This window comes from Cricetulus griseus, chromosome 2 (assembly GCF_003668045.3).
Source record: "Cricetulus griseus strain 17A/GY chromosome 2, alternate assembly CriGri-PICRH-1.0, whole genome shotgun sequence".
NCBI classification, from domain to species: Eukaryota; Metazoa; Chordata; class Mammalia; order Rodentia; family Cricetidae; genus Cricetulus; species Cricetulus griseus.
In genome coordinates, this window is record NC_048595.1 from 169,939,269 (window position 1) to 169,959,931 (window position 20,663).

Consider the following 20,663-nt stretch of genomic DNA (forward strand, 5'->3'; position numbering starts at 1 on the left):
TCATTCGGCCTCCCTACCAGTGGCTAGGTAGACAGTGTTTATAGTAAGCTGGGTACCAGCAGGCGCTGCAACCTCTGAGCTTATTGTTAGTCATTCTTCACAGACTTAATAGGTAAAGGAAAAGAACCTAATGTCATCACAATACCATAAAGTGCCCTGCATAATAAACCATGAGGGACAAGTCTGGCTCCTGAGAAATTTAATGGTGCAGTGGGAGGGAAGCATGGAGCACTCAGGAGCCCTATGCAAAGGGAGCCTGCACTGTGCTCATCTACATGCACAAGTGTGCAGCTTAGAGACAGAGAAGAAGCAGCACAGAGTGGGCATTTCATGCTCAATCCCATTTTCATTATTTTGAATTGCTTGTTCACTAAACTTGGAGTTTGATGGTAAGGATGACAAAATTGACCATCAGGCTGCATAGGTTCTAACTGGGCCCAGAGTAAACCTGGGACCCTTGTCTTAACTAGGCCTCCTCTGTTTGTGCATGAAATGTAGAATTGGGCAAGATTGATCTCTAAGTATTAACAAACTCTAAAATAAGTGAAAAAGAACTGTAAACTTCAAGTGACTCACTGACAACACCAACTAATGGTTGACTAGGAGAGAATGGTTTCAGTTCAGAAAGTGGCAAAGACCTTCTTCTTTAAAGTAAGATACCTGGCATTTCTGATTTAGGGAAACACAAATAATTCACCTAGGACTGATGATACAAGCCTGGCATTAAAACCACAGCTTCAGTTCTAGAACATTCCTCTCACAACACATCAGCACATCTCTTTCCTCCAATGAGCCATCTGTGAAGGCGATCTTTATAAGCATTGTCTTCCTGGTACAGTTCAGGTCTTTCACGTGATTGAAAGGAAGGGCCATGAAGGGCTGTAGTGAGCCCCTACCCCCACCCCCAGTAAGAGGGTCACCAGCTTTTTCTCAGTAACAACAGAGCGTCTTATTTACTCACATCAAAACTGTATTTTGTCAAACCCAAGGGACCACTGAATGTAAGGTGCATCACCCTTACCTATTTATCACCAAGACAACGAAAGTTTCCAATTAAATTGGTACATCATAAATTTCTGAGGTGCTGAAAGGCAAAAGCAGCCCTTCAGAATCAACTGAATATGACCGCATCCAGCTCTGATACCCGGCTCTCCCATTGCTCCAGACAAATGTATCTGCCAAGAGCAAAGCTAACTGCTGAATCCCATGTCCTACTTAACCCAATCATCTCTCTACTCTGACCATAGCCATTACACACTGAGAAAAAAGCAACATTATATTTATACTGCAAGAAATTAAGAAAAATATCATGGATTAAATGTATAGCTCTCAAAATTTTTAGTATTTATATGATTCCTTTAAAGGCAGAATTTCTGTCTCTTGTGTGATATTCTGGGAGTATATCCTGTGAATCATGGTTAAAAGCTACCCTTATCGCTCATTGTCTATCAGACAGATGCTCATAGTACTTGGATCTAACAGGGATCTTATAAATCATTGTACTGGTATGTTTTTGTCTACTTAACACAAACTAGTATCTCCTCTGAATAGAGAACCTCAATTGAGAAATCCCCACTATTAGACTGGCCTGTGTGCATGTCTGTGGGTAATTTTCCTAATTAATGACTGATGGGAGAATAAGCCCCAGTCCATGATGAGGGAGTGCCTCTCATTGGGCAGGTAGGCCTGGACTGTATAAGAAAGTAGGCTGGGCAAGCCATGAAGAGCAAGCCTATAAGCATCATTCCTCCATAGTCCCTGCTCTGCTCCTGTGTTGGATTCCTGTCCTGATCCCCACACAATGATGGATTGTGATCAGGAAGTGTCAGCCAAATAAACCCTTTCCTTCCCAAGTTGTTTTTGGTCATGGTGTTTATCATGGCAATGGACAGCAAACTAGAATAGTGACCCAGCTAAGCTTTTGAGGATGTAGAAATAGAGCCTTTAAAAGCTGCATCTTAAGTCAGGCCACAACGGAGTCTTGCCTGAACCCATCCTAGGAGCTGATAGGGTCTAAACACTGCCCTCAAGTAGAGCACAGGAACCTAGAAGCAACAATCTGGAATAAAAGTCTTTCCCATCTCATGTGGTTTAAAGTTTGTCCTTCTCTACAAGTAGCCCCAAAGAAGACTCCATCTATGTAATATTAGAGTACATAATTCAAACAAGTCACTCAGAGTTTTCCAGATCTTCTACATTTGCTCAAGTTCAATGACAAGGTTAGTTAAATTGTGAATAATTAATAAGGACTATGTGAAACAAAAATAGAACAAAATTAATGTACCTGGTATTAAATGCAATAAAATATTTTCCTCTTGTTACAACTAAAATGGCACTCAATCATTTTCCAATGTAGGAAATCTCTGCAAACCTATAGGCACAGGTGACTTGACCCAAACCAAGCCACTCCTCTGTGTTGAACAAATGCTAGTAGATGCTTAAATGAATTAGTTTCTTTCAAAGATGCTATGACAAAGCAGAAATTTTAGTATTCAAATTCCTGAGCTGAGATTTGTACAATAATTTCACATATTTCCCTATCATAAAATCCAGCCTAGCTGAGCAATGGTGGTGCATGCCTTTAATCCCAACACGCGGAGGACAGAAGCAGTCGGATCTCTGTGAGTTTGAGGCAGCATGGTCTACAGAGAGAGTTCCAGGACAGCCAAGGCTACACAGAGAAACCCTGTCTTAAAAAAAAAAAAAAAAAAAAAGTCCAGCCTGATGTCTCTGGTTCACCGGACAATGTCGTAAGGAGGTTTGTTTCTCCAAGGGTGTAAGACATCCTGTAAAATCCAGACTGTAAGCCAAGAAATGTACTTGAATCTTCTCCCCCAAAGCAGTGTTGGGTCTGGGTGGGAACAAAAACAAAAACCAACAAAACTAACCCTCTGCCCCAAACATATAATACCAAGTATCATGACTATTAAATCTGTCATTTAGACCTTCAAAGATGCTGATGTGATCCAGGATGTGATCCTGTTCTGCTTCTCTGCAATGTCCATACAATACTGAGTGACTCATTCCAGCACTTCTTTGATTCAGGTTGACAAAAACACCCCCGACCAATCACTGCTGAGAAAGTATACTCTCCATGACCCCGATTCATATGGGATGTCTGTCTTCCTCCACCAAAATAGACCTCTACTCATCTTCAAGAGTTCACTTTGCCAATATAACCAAATGCAAAATGGTCAGTGGGTCAATATCCTTTCTGAGGTTGTCTGCAACTCTGCTTTTGAGTCTGTGGGCTGGCAGGCAGAGCCCTCCTGTCAGATCTTCAAGAGCTCTGCAGATGTCTGCTGTGTTCAGTCAAACCAAAGAGGAGAAAAGATGGCCCTCTGACAAAGGACAGCTGTCAATCAGATGGTGCACTCACACTTGGTAGTCCAATGAGCAGTGACAGAGGTGACAAGTGTTTGGCTAATCAGCATGCCATGAAATCACAGCCATTCCCAGTGCTCACACCAACACATGAGGTGACAGCATGTGTGGGTTTCCAGTACCCGGGCTCCTAGGCAGGCTCCCTCCCTGCCCTCTCTCTGCTGGTCTCTCAGTCTCTGCTCAGTGCATTAGTGCTCTTAGAAAGGCCAAGGCCAATGGAATATTGCTAGAAACAAATCTCTGACCAAAAAGAAAGAAAACAGAAGGGGAAAGCTGCTGCCACAAAAGAAGTCGCAAAGGGACTATAAGTGACACAGTCATCTATTTGGAGCTGCTTCACATTGACACTGAGGGATGATTTATTAGCTACAGACAGCTAGAGATGTTACTTGAAAATCAGATCCAAAGTCACATGCTGCCTCACTGCACCCCCCCAACCCCCTCCATCTTGCCATTTCCTACTCTTGCCACCAGGGGGCAATTTGGGGCTACTTCCTGGTGAACAGGCTGAAGATTTGAGTTTGCAGAAGTTTAAAATACTGCCAAAGAGTTGTTTAGGATGGAATGAATCAGAAAATTGAACTGAAGGAAGAAGCCCAGCAAGCTGTAGAGAAAAGTGAAATTTCAAGATCGCATATTTGTTTTCTTTAGTAATGACTGATTTCTTATAGTCCAAGATCACCCTAAACCCGACATGGTATGGGGGTACACACCTGCAATCCAGGACTCATGGGGTGGAGGCAGGAGGCTCACAAGTTCAAGGTCATCTTCCCTACACGGCCAGCTCAAGGTCAGCCTGCATACTTTTGCGATGATGACAAAATATCCTGTCTGCTCTCCCTGTTGGATTCTAAATAAGCAAAAAGGAAGCAGAGGAAACAGGAAGAAAAACAGAGGAAGAGTAACTGTAGACAAAGTTAATGTGTGGCTGTCCACTTACAGTTTGGGAGCCTAAACAAAAGAATGTCTGCAGGGCCAAAGCCATGGAGAGCAAAGACAGTCTGACCAACATTGTTTGTTGCCTGGCTTCAGAAAGTACACATGGCCACTGCCACCCAGCATACCAAGGGAAAACAAAGCCTGCCTTTCTCTGAGGGAAATCTAAGAAGCCATTCAGTGTCACAAGTGCAGTGACAGAAGAGAGCCTGAGACTGGAGGCCAGACCCCCACACCAACACCTACAACCATCAGCCAAACCAAGCCCTTCATTGCCTCCTACCAGCTGCCAGGTACTTGGAAAGGCAAGCTGGTCCCCATCCAGGGAATTCCCATGGTGATGTGGTAAGGTAGAAGGACCCTGTTACCAAGATACAGTCCCATCAGCTGAGCTACTGAGGACTTACACACATACTCATGTTTTCTCCAAAGCCCTGCTCACCCTCTCAGCCACTGATAGACCCAGAAGGATGCAAACATCACTGTCTTTGTCACCCATAGCATCTTAAAATCCTTGCTACCAACCCAGCTAATGCTAAATAAAACAGACAACTTATGTTGAAAACTTACTACCACCTATAGACACTTCCCTAAGCATTAATAGCCAAGAAACACATCCATCACAGCATTTTAGTCAAATGTTATTTTATTTTGACATAGTAATGCATACATGCAATCCCAGAATTCAGGATGCAAAGGCAGGAACATCAGGAGTTCAAGGCTAGCCTGGACTACACATTAAGACTGATTAAAATATATTAATAAGTAGGGGCTGGAGAGATGAGTCAGCAGTCAAGAGCCCTTACAGAGGATCCGGGTTCAATTCCCAGCACCCGAATGGCAGCTAACAACTATCTGTAACTCCATGATCTGACAACCTCACACAGACATACATGCAGGCAAAACACCAATGCAAATAACATAAAAATAAATGAATTTTAAAAAACATTAATAAGTGCATACACACACAAATTCCCATTCTTATCAGGGCTATTTGTAATACTGAGCACTACATATTCTAGTTATGAAAGCAATATTTAACAAAAATTAAAACAACACAAGAAAATGTTAAGAAACAAGGATTCTGTACCTATAGAAAAGTTGAGGGGCTTGCTTCAGACAGCTCTAGTTCTTCCTGACCAGCCTAGGGAAGACAGGTGCCTTGGGGTAGGAGGTGCTTCCAAGCACTTAATTGATTTGATCTTGTGTTCATCAATATGAAAGCCAGGAGGGCTGAACGCCATGCAATTCAGAGCCACCCTACCGTTTCTTGAGAATTTCTCAGGAGATGGCAATTTGAGGGGTGCTTCATTTGAGAAGCAAAAGTGGGGTCATCACAGACACTAAGGAGGTACTGGCTTGCCAACTAGTTTAAGTCTTCTCAGAATCCTGATATCCAAATGGCACCTTTAATGCTACAGCAGAAAAGGCAAGGAAGCAATCACTTCCAGAAGGGAGGACATTACTGTCAAGAAAAGCCCTGGGTTACAGAAGTCACAAGGCTGGAGGAAGGCCTGCCTAGCCCTACAAGTCTAAATCAAGTTTTGGGTCTCACTGAATCCTGCCTTATTTTTATCTCCTTCCTCATGCTATGTGTACATGACATAGGAAAGTGCTGGCTCTAGCTTGTGAGGGACAGTCTATGAATTACATGGATTGAAAATAGTCTACTAAGACTGCCTGGGTTGGCTTACATTTTGGTTCAGAGCTGAACAATGGAAGCCTTATCAGCCCCCTAGGGTGCTGAAGACAGTCAGGGCTCAAGCCAGTTCCTCTGGGGGCTCGCTGACAACCTATCTCACACATTTGCTTCTTAGTTATTATAAAGCTTTTACATATTTAGGGAGCCTTCCTGGAATGGCTAGAGGCTCCAACACAGTAGTGATAGCTGCACACATGTGCTTTTTATCCAAGTTCACAGTTCCTGGTCACCGGGGGTAAACAGTGTTATCAGTGATTATTATGGATTTAGTCGAGTATATTTTATTCCTGTCATTTATGAGCACTTGTGTTGGCTGGTATTTACAATGTCGGGATTCTGTCACTTTGGCAACCTTCTGAGACAACATTTTTCCAGTGTTACAGTGACATTTCAAAAACTCAGTATTTACAAGCAAACGACACCCTCTGGCTCTGTGACAGAGCAATTCAGTGGTAGCTGAACAAAGGAACACTCATCTAGAAATTTCTCCAGGCTGCATTTCCAGCTGCCACTGGTTCTGACTTCTTAACCTAGCTGGTCCTTTGCCTTTAGAAAAAAGAGAGCCCACCCATCTAGGAAACATTTACATATGGTGCTATTGGAATTCTGTCTTATGTGGTCAATACGGGTGAGATCTCTTGTATATTGCTAAGCAAATCTAACATCTCTGGTCTTTCTTTTCTACTTGCTACAAAGTAGGTTTGGCCACTAGCTATTTAAGTCTTTTCTGACTAACATCTATCTGTAAGAACTTCAAAAGAAAAAGAAAAAACAAGACTAAATTTGTCATCATCGTTAGTTGCTTCATGCCCTTCTTCAAGAGCATATTTATGTAGAAGAAACATGAAGAGGCAAATCAAGGTCTATTCAACTCACCCATTTCTTCTTTGTTCTCTCCATCTCCTATTAAGAAAGATGAAACAAGGAAAACCATAAAGCACAAAGCATAGGAGACAAGATGCAGCTAGTACTGGGCTTCTCCCTTCAGCCTCAAGACCTTTTCTACTTTAAAGATGACTGTGGTCCTCGTCAGTTCTTCCAACGATTCATTAGGGAGTTAGTACCAATGAGAGTGGCAGCATGGGAAACATGCACCTTGTTATTTCAATTTGGACCTATGAGAAACACTAGAAAGTGGCTAACTTCTTGTTCTAGAGACCTGTGTTAGTCTAGATGGCCGAGCCTCAGACACTCCTTAGGGATTCTCTGTCTCAGAAAGAGAGAGAGAGAGAGAGAGAGAGAGAGAGAGAGAGAGAGAGAGAGAGAGAGAGAGATTCCAGAATGGCAGGATGATACACATGTCAAAGGATGCAGTCAAGTGATCAGTAAAAGGAAAGCTGGAACCTCTATAAGAAGACCTCTCTGCCCCTGGTGGCAGTGGTGGCGAATGCCTTTAATCCCAGCACTCAAGAGGCAGAGGTAGATGAATCTCTGTGAGTTCAAGGTCAGTCTGGTCTACACAGTAAGTTCCAGGACAGCCACGGCTACACAGAGAAACCCTGTCTTGAAAACCCAAAAGAAATAAAAAGAAGAGGAGGAGGAAGAAGACATTTTTGAAAGTTCTCTCAACTTCATCCAAGGCTAAAGAAATAATAGTCAGCCAATCTAGCAAACTGACTAGTTCCATCTCTGATTACTATTAATGACAAAAGGCTCTCTGAGTCTTGGCTCTTGCATCAATAATGAGATTAAAGACAGCTCTTGCCCTAAAGGGTTAATGATCTATTTAACAAAGGTATTTCAATAGGGCACATGCACTTGCATGCAGTCAGTACTAAGATTGGCTCGGGTACTTATTTGCTCATCCATCTACTCTATTAATTGCTGAGATAGAGGTAGTAAGAGTGGGTTTTGCTGGCCACTGGCTGCAGAGTGTAATAGCTATTAGAAAACCAATACAGAACATGGCTCTAACATGAAACAGTCTTCGAAAACAATGGCTGAGTGGAAATTTGAACAAAGGATTTGAGTTATCTGCTTAAAGGGATATAAGATGAGAACAAAGAGACATGAGATAAAAATTATCTTATAGGATAGAAGGGCCTTGTAAAGAAAGAGAGTGGGCACCAATAAGAGCACGAAGCAGCTTTGTGCAGTAGAACTTGACAGTGAGTGGTGCAGATGGACAAGGTCAGAAAGGTGAGAAAGGATCTAGGTGACCAAAAGCCTGTCTCATCCACTGGAGATGGAACTCTCAGGACACAGGAAAGTTGAGCAAAGCCAGTGTGATTCCAGTGGCAACTGGCAAGCTCATATTAATGGCATGCTAAGTGGATTGGGGGGGGGGGTACCACAAGGAACCAGCAGTGGAGACTGGGGATGCAGAGGAGCAAGAGTCTCTGCTATCTTAGAAACAGAATGACCTGATCTGGAAACTAAGTTCTTCTGCAGATGGGGGAGATCAGCTAGTCCTAGATGGGGGTAGGGCTGGAGGCTGTCAGTGACTAAGCCAATGAAAACAGATGGATCAATCCCAAGGGGAAACAACAATGGAATTCAAATTTAATACTGTCAATGAATTATCTATTTTTCTGGTAATATGCATGAAGGTTCCCAATTTTACCTTCACTTTATAAAAAGAGGTCCAAACCAAGTACAAACATGAATTTGGAATGTACTAAGCGTTAGAGCACCTTAGAAAGCAACTGGGCAATTGGCTCAGGACTTGTACACACAAACATACAAACCTTAAATATCCAAAAATGGAAGTTTACTGAAGTATATTATTTCTGAATTTTCCAGAAAGTTCTGATTGATGGCTGAGATTATTTATGTGTTTTAACACGTCTGGATTTTATTATCAAAGTATACCTGTGACCACCTATAGCAAAAGTAAAACCATGTAAGTCAAGTGACAAAGCAATATATCTGAATGGAACTCTAGAGGAGCCTCCAATCTATGTGCTTCTGAGAAACAAACAAAGAAATTTTACAGATTAGTGAGGACACAATGAGATACAAATCTGTTTTGTGATGAAATCAGAATGTAAAGTTCAAGAATTAGAGTGTGTGTGCTATCTGCTGAAGTATAACACAAGTTCTCTAGAAATAGATAATATACTAATCCTTCCTCAACATAAAGAACCCCCCCAATGGCTACCCTGATTCCATTTCCATTTTTTTCCAAGTCTCTTGTCCTTAAAACAAATTCAGGAAAGATTTACTTGGTATCTTCCAGAGGGACAAGAAAGCACAGGTCTACATCAGTGACTTCCTGGTTAAATGGCAGAGATGCCAAAAGACTCCTTGAAGGACGCTCTCACAAGAGTGGCAGCTATTGACATTCTACTTTGTTGCATGCGATTGTCCATAGCAAATCTTTTACCACCAGTGATGCCATGTCAAACCACTTACTCTGCCTGCACATGAGAGTTCCAAGCTACAGAATTTACCAGAGCAGGCTTCACAGCTCAAAAGGAATGCTAATAGACATTTGTATAGGAGGACATCATAGCCATGGGTAGAATACTTGGTGCATGACACTTCAAAATATGCTGTGGCCTGAGTTTAGACACATGGCTATCAGTTGTCTTTGAAGAGCTTATTTAAATTCATAATTCATTTTCACTAAAAACAAAAAGAACCTTCTTTATGACATTGGGCTCTAAGATCTTGAATTCTAACTCTAGGAAGTTTGGTGCGCCAAGCAGAGCAATGCTCTATGTTTCATCTAGACAGCAAAGGAAGCAAGGCATGCCTTCTACCTTCTAATGACAACAGTACTGATTGTCCATCACACTGCTGCATATAGAATGTTTTTTTTTTCATTCCTTAGAAATGCTATGCCTGCATACAATGTATCTTTATCATATGCAGACCTCAGTTCTCCTTTCCCACTCCCCTGGACCAATGAATTGTACCCCACCCATAACAAATATATATATATATATATATATATATATATATATATATATATCCCACCCAGTGCAATTAGTACTATCCCTATGGGCATTGGTGTGGTGGCCATTCAGTGGGGCATGAAGAAACTATCAGCAATCATACATAAAGAAAAGTGTCAGTAAATGTTCCTAAACTGTAGACCTTCATTATTGACCCGGTCTTCATTACAAAAAGAAAAAGTGTTGATGCAAGAGATTTAATCCACACACATAGGCTTTGTATGACCAACTGACTCATCTGAGCATCAGGTAACATCCTGCCTCTTCTGTGAAGACCTCACAGATCACAAAAATATAATCCAATAGCAACTTTCTGAATTGCTTAACTTAACCAACTTAACTCATTTGATCATCATATATTGTGCTATTTTGTGAAGATCTCACAGATCTCAAAACAGCTTGTAGACCGCTCAGCTAGTGGCTTGTGACTCCCTCAGTGACCAAATGATCCTTCTATAGGGTCACCTAAGACCATTGGAAAACACAGATATTTACATTACGATTCATAAGAGCAGCAAAGTTACAGTTAAAAAGTAACAACAAAAACAATTTTATGGTTGAGGTTACCTCAACATAAGGAACTGCATTAAGATTTGGAGTAGGGCTGGAGAGTTGGCTCAGTGGTTAAGAACACTGACTGCTCTTCCAGGGGACCCAACACCCCACAAAGATATACATGCAGGCAAAACACAGAAATGCACATAAAAAGTGGGAGAAAACAGCATTAGGAAGGTTGAGAACCACTGCTGAAGTGAAGACAGTCTCAAACAATTCTTATGATGACTGACGAGTGGGGATCCTGTGGATAACCTTTAGATTTACTCAAAGAGGGACATGGCAGCCTCCCTTGTACCTTTGATTATTCTTTGTTCATAGCAGGAATATCTTAATATTGTCATCATATTCCTTATTTGTGAATTTTGTTTTATATGTTGAGATGAGGGGGAAAGTTAAACAAAAATGAGAAGAGATCAAGTATCTTATCATCAAAGCCTGAGAAATACCAGCTCCTCAGCTAAATAAGAATAACATACTTGGTGATTTGTAATGTAAGTATAAAATGAACTCCCTGGGTCTCTGGAGGTCTGCAATATGATCTTTATAAAAGGTAGCTTGCCAATTTAATTGAGGTAGGAGTTATTTAATTTTTTTACAGGTATAGCTTTCAATAAAACTACATATGCCTATAATACTGCTATGGCAGATGTGTCTCGATTATTAGAGGTGGGCTCAAGGGAATATATACAATGGATCTTGCAATCTGTAAGCAGCTGTTGAGGGTGTGTGACAGGGATGGGCATCACACAACACACAACGTGTTCTTTAAGTGAAGCAATGTTTGGTTCTTTTACTGAGGGTGTATTACAGAGATGAAATTTAATAACTAACTGTATATAATACCAATAAAACTGAAAAGATTCAGTGGCCTGCTGTTCATTAGGGTGGCACAAATAAGCCTGGATTATTTTGCATGCATGCACAGTCAAAACCCCAACATACAAAGACCCCTGCATATAGCACTCTGGGGATGGTCAGTGCTGGAAAACAACCACACCGTTACTCCTTGCTTATGCCATAACATTGACCTCTGTTGTCCCAAATGCACATAAGCTTGGCTTTATGGTAGGATGAAAATAGGAGGATGTATTCTATTCAAGTCACAAAACTCCTTTCACTGAAAGAGATCTTCTAAACAGAGGGAGGCAGTAGAAATGAGGGCCAAGTTTGGGGGTGGGGGGTGTCACTAGATACCATGACTAATAACAGATCCCATTCAAGGAGATCTGGTGAAATGCCAGGCAAAAGTCTCAATCTCACCAAAATGTGTCTTCCTTTATTAAGTACAAGGAGAGTCAGACACAAATCAATGCCATGCTCTGAGAAAAGCAGTATATGCGAAACAGCAGCATGGCAGCCAATACAGCCTAACAGCCCTTTCTTCTGGGGTGCTGTGCTACTTATGATCTACTTCCAACGGATAATCCTCAGGCCACTGTGGGCAGGTAGCCATATTTCTGGGTACCCCCTTTGGTGTACGAATGAATGAGCCCACAGAACCAAACCCACATACATGTGAAAATGAACAAAAACTGACCAAAAGAAGGAACATGTCACAGGTTACTGAAATAAGGCCCAACAGCAAATTCAATAAGTCTTAAAGGATTTCTTTCAGGTGAGGGGGTTAATTCTTATCTTCTGGTGTTAGGGACACATTAATCTTGAGTTTCACTTTAAGGAGTTCAAGGAAATATTTGCTTGATAATGGAATGATGTTCTACCTGAGTTTAGACAGAATATAGATTCAGGCAACATCACTTTTGAGGGATGTCCTTATTCTGAATTGTGAGAATTTATGAAGAAAAACAAAACAAAAAAAACTCAAGGGTTATCTTCACTTCTACAAGACACAAAGATATATGTCTGTGCGGAACTTTCTTGGGCACACTCCAGAATTATGCCAATATTTTAGTATTGACTGATTTTCCTTTCTCTATGTACAATAGAAATACAAAATGAACAATTATAGTCCTGTTTTGTATAAACTAAAACTCCTAATGCTTTTACATAAGAAAAGGGAAGTTAATCCCAAATCTTTATGAATTTACAAACTGGACACTAAATGTCTAAGCATAGTAGTCCACACATCATCTCCAAACACATTTGATGGCTTTGTCTATACTTATCCTGAACTGTGTAAGACTGCCCTATATTCTTAACCTTTTTCCTGTTATTGAATATACTGCACAAGTAGGTTAAATATCATCCTTAGGAAATGATGGGGTCACATTCTAGAGCCCACTAAAGCTATTGTTTAGGAATTTTACCTTACACTGTTCAGGTGTTTGGGGGACAATAACCTGATTTGCTATGAATCCAAATGTGTCATGGCAAACCTTATTCTGCCAGCACCACGTGACAACCAAGGCCAACAGAATCTGTATATTTTAAAGGAAGTGTTTGTGCCATTGCTAAAATGTGAATTGGCATATTCCACCCAAGCATTTTCACAGGAAATCCTTATTGATTTTGAGGAAATTGCGCATACTAAGACTGAGGATGTTACTAAATAGATTATTTATACAATGTGTGTTTTTTTTTTTTTCAATGCTGGGCCATTGGGAATAGTGGGACACACCCTAGTCCTCATTGCCAATCTGAACAGATCTGACCCAAGATGTTCTGTCATGAACACTGTACTAGTCCAGCCTTCGAGACCATGAAACCCACAGAACATATTTTTCCTAGATAAGACCTAATGCATACCTCAGAATGTAGAACCCCAGCCATGGCCTGGGCTAACAGGGGAAAGGGTTCTTGTCTTTGAAACCAGATGTGCTAGAGTTAGAAAAACATTGCTGTCACTTAACTCAGAGTGACTTGGAGTCTGTCTGATCCATTAATTTGGGTTCTATTTCTTAGGCCATTAAATGGTAGTAATTAATAGTCACTCTAGAGGTTTATTTATATCCACACCTAATATTAGTTCCCAGAATTTCTTGAGTCTGACCCAAACTGTCTTTCAGAAATGTACACATTTTGATTTAATTCTTCAACCATATCTGGATTGATCATGGAGAGGATTATTTCCAGTATCTTGCTGATTCTTCACAGAACAGAGTCTAGAGTATGATGGCCACTCACTGAAGAGCACAGAGAGACTTTGAGAAATGACGGACTTATTACAAGGTTGATATAAATAGCTAAGGAAGCAAGAGATTTGTGTAAAAGGCCCCAAATTTCAACTAAATACTAGAGTTCCTCTTGCAAAGATATATGCCCCTGGTTACTTTTGCCTTTTGCAACTAGGACTTTTCTGGTGAGCTTCCTGAGTCATGGTTGTTTCTGTCATCAAGAGACTATAATGAGATTGGAAAAATGCTTTACTGCAGCCAGTAGCCTACAAATAAGGGGCATATCAAAACCACGGACCACTGACATTACAACCTTACCCACATGGAACACTAAAAGTGGAGGCATTTAAAAAAAAAAAAAAAGCAAAAAGTGAACAATGAAAGAAAGCTTTTCCCTAGGGAAGATTGTCAGCTACACGTGTAAAATACATGTAAAATGTTAGATTCTTGTTGTTGTTATTGTTGAGTGATGGGATGGTGGGTCAATATGTAAAGGAAGGGCTACCCAGGCATGAGAACCTGAGCTTGGATCTCTCACACCACACACACACACACACACACACACACACACACACACACACACACACACACACACACACACACACACCCCAGGGTGTGGCAGAGCACACTGGTAACCCCAGCGACAAGGGATATGGAAATAGGCAGATCCTAGTAGCTCACTGGTCAGCTAGCCTAACAGAAACAGTGGGTTCCAAGTTTAGTGAGAGACCGTCTCAAAAACAGAGGGAGATAAAGAAAGGTACCTTAAGTCCACCTCTGGCCTCCACATGGGTACCCACAAGTGAGTATACTAGCATAGACACACATGCATATATCACACACACAAATCCAGTGATTCACATAGGCTTCATCAACAACTGCTAAAAGCACCAGTGAATAGATTGTGGAGGAAAAGCATAATTACCTACTGCCAAAGGGTTACCATTTTTACGGCCAAAAAAGCTTCTTTTATAACAGTGATCGAGGGAATGTGGAGTTAACCAGGTGATCCAATGAGCATTGCCATCAGCCCAGGGTCCTGGTGGGGTGACGATGGCATACTCCACCTCATCCCCAAGATCATCTACCCAGAAATGCCCAGTCTGAATCTCAGTAAGCATTTAGACAAATAAGTGATGAACAAATTAAGTAATATGATGTGGAGAAGAACCCACATTTCTAGAAAAGAGGATATTGTAAAGGCAATCACAATGGTCTCTCTGAGGCAACCACTAGTCAAACAAATAAAAAGAGAAATTGCTCTAATCTGAAAGAGGTGACAAAGAGAGACAAAAACCAAATGCCATGTATCAATTCAACAGTTTTCAAAAACCAACAGGAACATTTTCATGGAGACAACTGAAGCAATTTGAATATGAATCAGCAAGAAGTTGTTATTTTGTTATTGATAATTTCTTTAAAGAGCATAACAGTATTTTAGTTACGACAGGTGGGTGCCCTTTTTTGAAGAAATATATCCTGAAAAATCTAAGGTAGAAATCTTAGCTCTGTCACTTAAAAAAAAATGGTTTTCTGAAAATATATGTGCTTACAAGTATTATATACACAAAATTATAATAAATATTAACAACTCTTTCTGTAGTAGATATATGGCATTTCATTTTATTAGTTTTATAAATTTTCTGGGTTCTTAAAAATGTTCCCTACGTGAAATGCAAAATAAAAACAAGACATGTCTACATTCCTAGCTACTCAGGATGGTGTGAAGATCAATTGAACCTGGCAGTTTGACACAATCCTAGGCAATAAGAGATAGAAGGATGGATGATAGACAGACAGACAGAAATGGTAGATAGATAGATGGTAGATACATACATATATACATGCATACATAAATGCATGACTGTATACATGGAAGAATATGAAAGCAAACACAAATCCTTAGTCTCTCTTTAACGTCCAGACAGGAAGAAGTGAGTGGGGATGAAGGGACAGATTCTCTTTCTCTTTCTCCTCAGTAACCAACACAACCCTAGAAGGTCAATAATAGATCCTGATCAGTACGAAAAAGAAAAGACTCTGCCTTGGTAGTGCTGGGAATCTTTTCAAAGCGGGTTATACCTATTAGAACTCCTCCAAATGGATAGGCTCCTGCCTACTAACCACTGCTTAGTGACAGTTAGGACAGCACACTTAGAGCAAATTCAGACCCTGAAATGCCCAAGGCTATACTGGTTGCAAACATCCTGAGGCACTGTTCACTCTGATATTGCCAAGTGATCAGATCGGGATTTTGAGATTTGGTTCCAATAACACCCCCACCAGAAACACAAAACATTTACAATCACCTTCCTGACTGAGTAAGGTCTCATATACATGTAGAAAAAAATGGCAGAAATTACAATAAATAACTTAAAAAAAATCATCAAGTCAGTGAAGCCCAGGTAGACAGTCCACTCAGAGACCCTTGCAGTGTCTCTCCAGAATGTGACAGAAGCTGTACAAGCATTTCAAGTTAGAAGGACTTCCCTTGGATGCCATTGTCTAACTACCACAGGCACAGATAAAGATGCCCAAAGCACAAACAATGCTGTTCAAACTTCATTCCCTCCAATGTTTGTCAATAGTGATGCTGAGAAAACAAATGTGAAGTCTTCCCATTTTTAACCTACCAAGCACACGATACATAATGCAAGGTCATGCAGACCCACCCCGTCTTTGCGCTCCAGGAGTTTCTGGAGCCCTGGTTAGCCAAATTCAAGGAATATAAATAATGGGAAATAAGCAGAAATGTTACAAAGGGAAAGCAGAGGGTGGTATAGGACATAGGGACTGCTCCCAGGGACAACACAGAGGACTGAGGCCAAACCAAGCACAAGCATTCAAACACCCATTCAGTTAAAAAGCAAAATGGGTTTCTGCTCCATGGTATAAGTAACCATTTTCATGGCAGACTGTTAAGAGTTCTGTGTCGTTTTAACTTAGATCTGTTTTTTTTTTTTTTTTTTTTTTCCATTTTGACTTTAGGGAAGGAGAAAAAACTTTAAAAAGGACAAAAGCTTTAGATTTACATCAGCTGGATTGTTTTTTACACCTCTCCAATCAAATAATTAGAAGAAAACCTCCATTCTTAAATCTATAATTCATTTCAGAGTCAATGAGATGTCTCGTTTCAGTGAATTACAAGCTAAGTTACACAAAGAAATGACTTGTTTCTTTGACAGATTTAAAGCTTCTGAAATTTAGCAAGAGTCTGCTTGCTTAATTAAATACAATTTTAAGTCCATTCTACCAGTCTTAATAGGTAAACATCTAACAATATCGGCACAAACCTAGGTCAGTCACTACTCAAGGGAAGCAAGCATGGCTAAGGGTAGCATGGGCCTCAACTACTTGGTTAGAGGCAACGAGGAATGGGCTTGGCTTGTCAGTACAGGAATGCCCAATAGATTTCAATGTATCACTAATTTTCAGTGTCTCTGTAATGGAGGTCATTTGTAATACAAATCCATGCTTTGAATAATCTAATTAAGGCAAGAAGTCAAAAAACTTTATCAAGGTCAGCAGGAATGACAGACTTTGAAAACCTATCAGTGAAAGGGTACATAATTTGGCAGAACATTGTCTGAAAGGGTGAAATTTAGCTGCACAGTGAGTCACCTGGGGAGTTAGAAAGGCTATTCAGACCAGTCCCTGAAAAAAACATTTGACTGGACTTAGCTCTCTCTCTCTCTCTCTCTCTCTCTCTCTCTCTCTCTCTCTCTCTCTCTCTCTCTCTCCCACACACACACACACACACACACACACACACACACACACACACACACCTCCTAGTCACCACTGTCAAAACTTTTATTCAGGGTGATAATGTCCACACTTAAGTTTATCAATTCTGTCGACCTCATCTTACATAAGAAAGAAAGAAAGAAAGAAAGAAAGAAAGAAAGAAAGAAAGAAAGAAAAACTGATAGTAGAATTTGGCAAAATTTAATCCTGCAAATTGATCCTATTTGGCACAGGAAAGAAAGAAAGAAAAAAAGAAAAGAAAAGAAAAAAAAAACCCACCAAAAGCAAGTGACTTTGTTTTCCCCTTCTTTCTGTTACTTGCAATGCTATCCACTAGGAAATAGGCGCTGGCTCTTACAGGATTAATGTTGGACTAACTTGTGAAAAAGTTTATTTTCACCCATTTGTCTTTCTGTCAAACTTTCCATTATAAATTTTATTTTCTCTGCCAGTAAAAGTAAGATGAGGTTGTGAGTTGGCAAGAAAAGTTTGAAACTGGGGTGTGATTTCCGTACACCAATTTGATGTAAATTAGTTTCTCTGTATTTCGTGAGAGAGCCTTGAAAAGTCACTTCTGTCTACACAATTTCTAAAGTTGCAAAAAGTTAGTATGTATATTTCTGATAACATCACATATTGATGTATTTATTTATATTGCTTCTCATTTTAATGAATCCAAATTAATTGATAATAAAGAACCCAATGGCTTTTTATTTTTCTGCTAAAACATTTTTTTTAGAAAACCATGTCTAAAGCTATTAACATTAAATCCTTAAGAGAAACACATCCATTGCTTACATGTAGGAGCACACACACACACACACACACACACACACACACAGAGAGAGAGAGAGAGAGAGAGAGAGAGAGAGAGAGAGAGAGAGAGAGAGAGAGAGAGCTTATATATCACAATGATGTACTTTTGCAACCCTATACATCTCACAATAATAAGTAAATCTTCCAGGATAGTGGTTCACTACCTGTTGCTTACCACCACTGTATTTGTATAGAATGAGCAAAAAGCCACTGGGGCTAGAATAAGCATGCTCCCAAAGAACCCTGCTCATCCCTCAGGTTCACAGGCTACATTGTTATCATATGAAAAGGCAGCTTTGCAGCTCCTGGGGCCAACCCATCTAAAGGGTTTCTGGCCAGCATCTCACTAACTAGCAAACAGGAGAAAACAAAAGCTCCCCCTTCCCGAGAGAGTCACTCACCTTGTTACACAGTGGGGAATCATTTCAGCTGTGATCTGCTATTTAGACTCCAAGCCCAAGACACAGGGATTCTGCCTTTCTTTTGGGGTTTGTTTAGCTCAAGTAGTAGACAAGGGTTCAAAGAACAATAAGGCTCAAGAGAAATTGACTCACTGAGAGACAAACTCTGGTCTGCTCTTGTCTCAAATGCCACAGATAGCCGAAATCCAGACTATGTACACATTCTCATCTTCAATCCCTATTTTCCCAAGCAGGGAATTCTCAACATTTCCCTTTTATTATCCTTCAGCATCACACTGTTTATAGGTGGACACTGCGGAGACCAAGCTGAGCACAGGGAGAGCCAGTTTTGCAAGCATGAAGCAGAACTAAGACTGAAAGCTACTCCACACTCCCAGCTAGGTTCTGAAGGTCTCTCAAGAAAAGCAAAGCAGTAACATCCCCAATATACAAAAGACTTTTCCTGGATGTGAACGAATGGAGGTCCCAAAATGTCAGCCCTCACACACTCCAGGCAACCACCTCAGTTCCCCCCCACCATGTCCCTCTCCACTTCTCACCTTGCGTTTGGAAAAAAAAAATTAAGTTCAGTTTCACCCGAGGGAAGTATTCCCAAAAAACGGAGGGAGAAGGGACTTCGTACTGCACACACACACTGACTCCCACAGTCTGGATGATGCTTTTTCCCAAGTTCAGGGGCCTCAGGCTTACTCAGCAGAGGAAATCTCTGTGTCTGCGAGGACCCATGCCAATTCCTATTAGTAAGAAAGGATGCAGGGACTAGGAAGCCTATTCTCTCAATGACCAGCAAAGGGGGCCCAGCAAAAAATAGAGACCTGTGCCATGACCATCTGCAAAAAGGAAGGATGTTGTTAACTTTCTTCTCCCCCAAACTCTGGTGACCTCTGCCTTGACCCTCCGAAACCAGACCCACAGGAACTGGCTTTTTCTGCAGGAATTGAGAGCTTTACACCAGAGACCCGGCTCTGCGAGGCTGGTTGCCCAGGCTATCTGCCCCGAACATGTGCACTCACATTCCAAAGATGTTTCCGCTGAACTGGAATGGCTGTAAATGTCTTTCCTGCAGAATTCTTTCCACACAAGCTGCCATGGGCTACACTCCTGCAAGACTCCTCAACCAAGCACTGTGCGGCTCATCGCAGCAAGAATCTTTCAGATGCCGAGTATGACTGAATTGGCAACTGGGCCAGAGGAGTCAACTTTTAAAATGCAAATGTATACAGCAGGGAGGGGAGAGAAAACCCTCCAGAACCAATCCCCCAGAACTCTACCTTCATGATAGATGAGTTATCCCATAAAGGAAACCTTCTCCAATGCCTAGTTACAGTAATGAAGCACATGTAAGTTTACATTTTTTTAAGGATATAATAAACAGGTTGTTTAAAAAAAAAAATCCCAAGTGGATTTTTTTCTATATCGTTAAAGAAACTAGGAGAGTAAGAGGGCACAAAAGATGAATCATTCCTTTTGGGCCTGAAAATGAATGTCTGCTTTCTTTGGGTGAAGAATAAAATGGTACAAGCCTTTGGGTATTAAAGAGCATTATTAAATTTCAGGGAGAGCTTTTCAAAGCAGTTCTATTCTTTAAAACTACAAATTAAAATATGTATTTTAATCGTGACTGGTAATAAGACTAAAATTCAAAAGGAAAAAAATATCTATAAAATTGGAATTGTCTTGAGAGAAAGCTTCCACTTTTGCCTATAGACAGTACTTTCAGAAATGGGCTCTCCAGAGAGTTGAAAGTCTACAGATGTAGAGGGCACAGACTCACATAAGGGTGCATGAGCATGTGTGGGTGGGCACGTGCGTGCATGCTCGAGTATACACACACACACACACACACACACACACACACACACACACACACACACACCTTTGTGTCACAGTGGCATTTTATTATTTAATTAAACTATTCTTCTTTTCCTAACCCATTCATGCTTCTCTCGAGACGGCTTTGCTGTTTGCCTGCTGGCCTTGACTTCTGGCCAAAAACAATCCAGAAACAAAAAAAGGACAACAAATCATATTTTCACAGACATTTTTATCTCTCAATCCCACCCTGTTTTCACACAACATTATATAACCCCTAAGAAAACTATAACTCAAAGCAACGCCACCTGAA

At 40.7% G+C, this 20,663-nt stretch overlaps 1 protein-coding gene across 19 annotated transcripts in view; it reads right to left on the bottom strand.

The window, feature by feature from the left end:
- The window catches only part of Tcf4 (transcription factor 4), a 342,153-nt gene that overhangs the window by 145,692 nt on the left and 175,798 nt on the right, over window positions 1–20,663 (bottom strand). For 10 of the 19 annotated variants that reach the window (XM_035440081.1, XM_027402662.2, XM_027402658.2 and 7 more), the window contains one exon: window positions 6,899–6,925. The exons of the other annotated variants lie outside the window; for them this stretch is intronic. In XM_035440081.1, coding sequence (XP_035295972.1) covers window positions 6,899–6,925 — 27 coding nt within the window. The remainder of the gene's footprint in view (window positions 1–6,898; window positions 6,926–20,663) is intronic. 19 annotated transcript variants of the gene reach the window in all.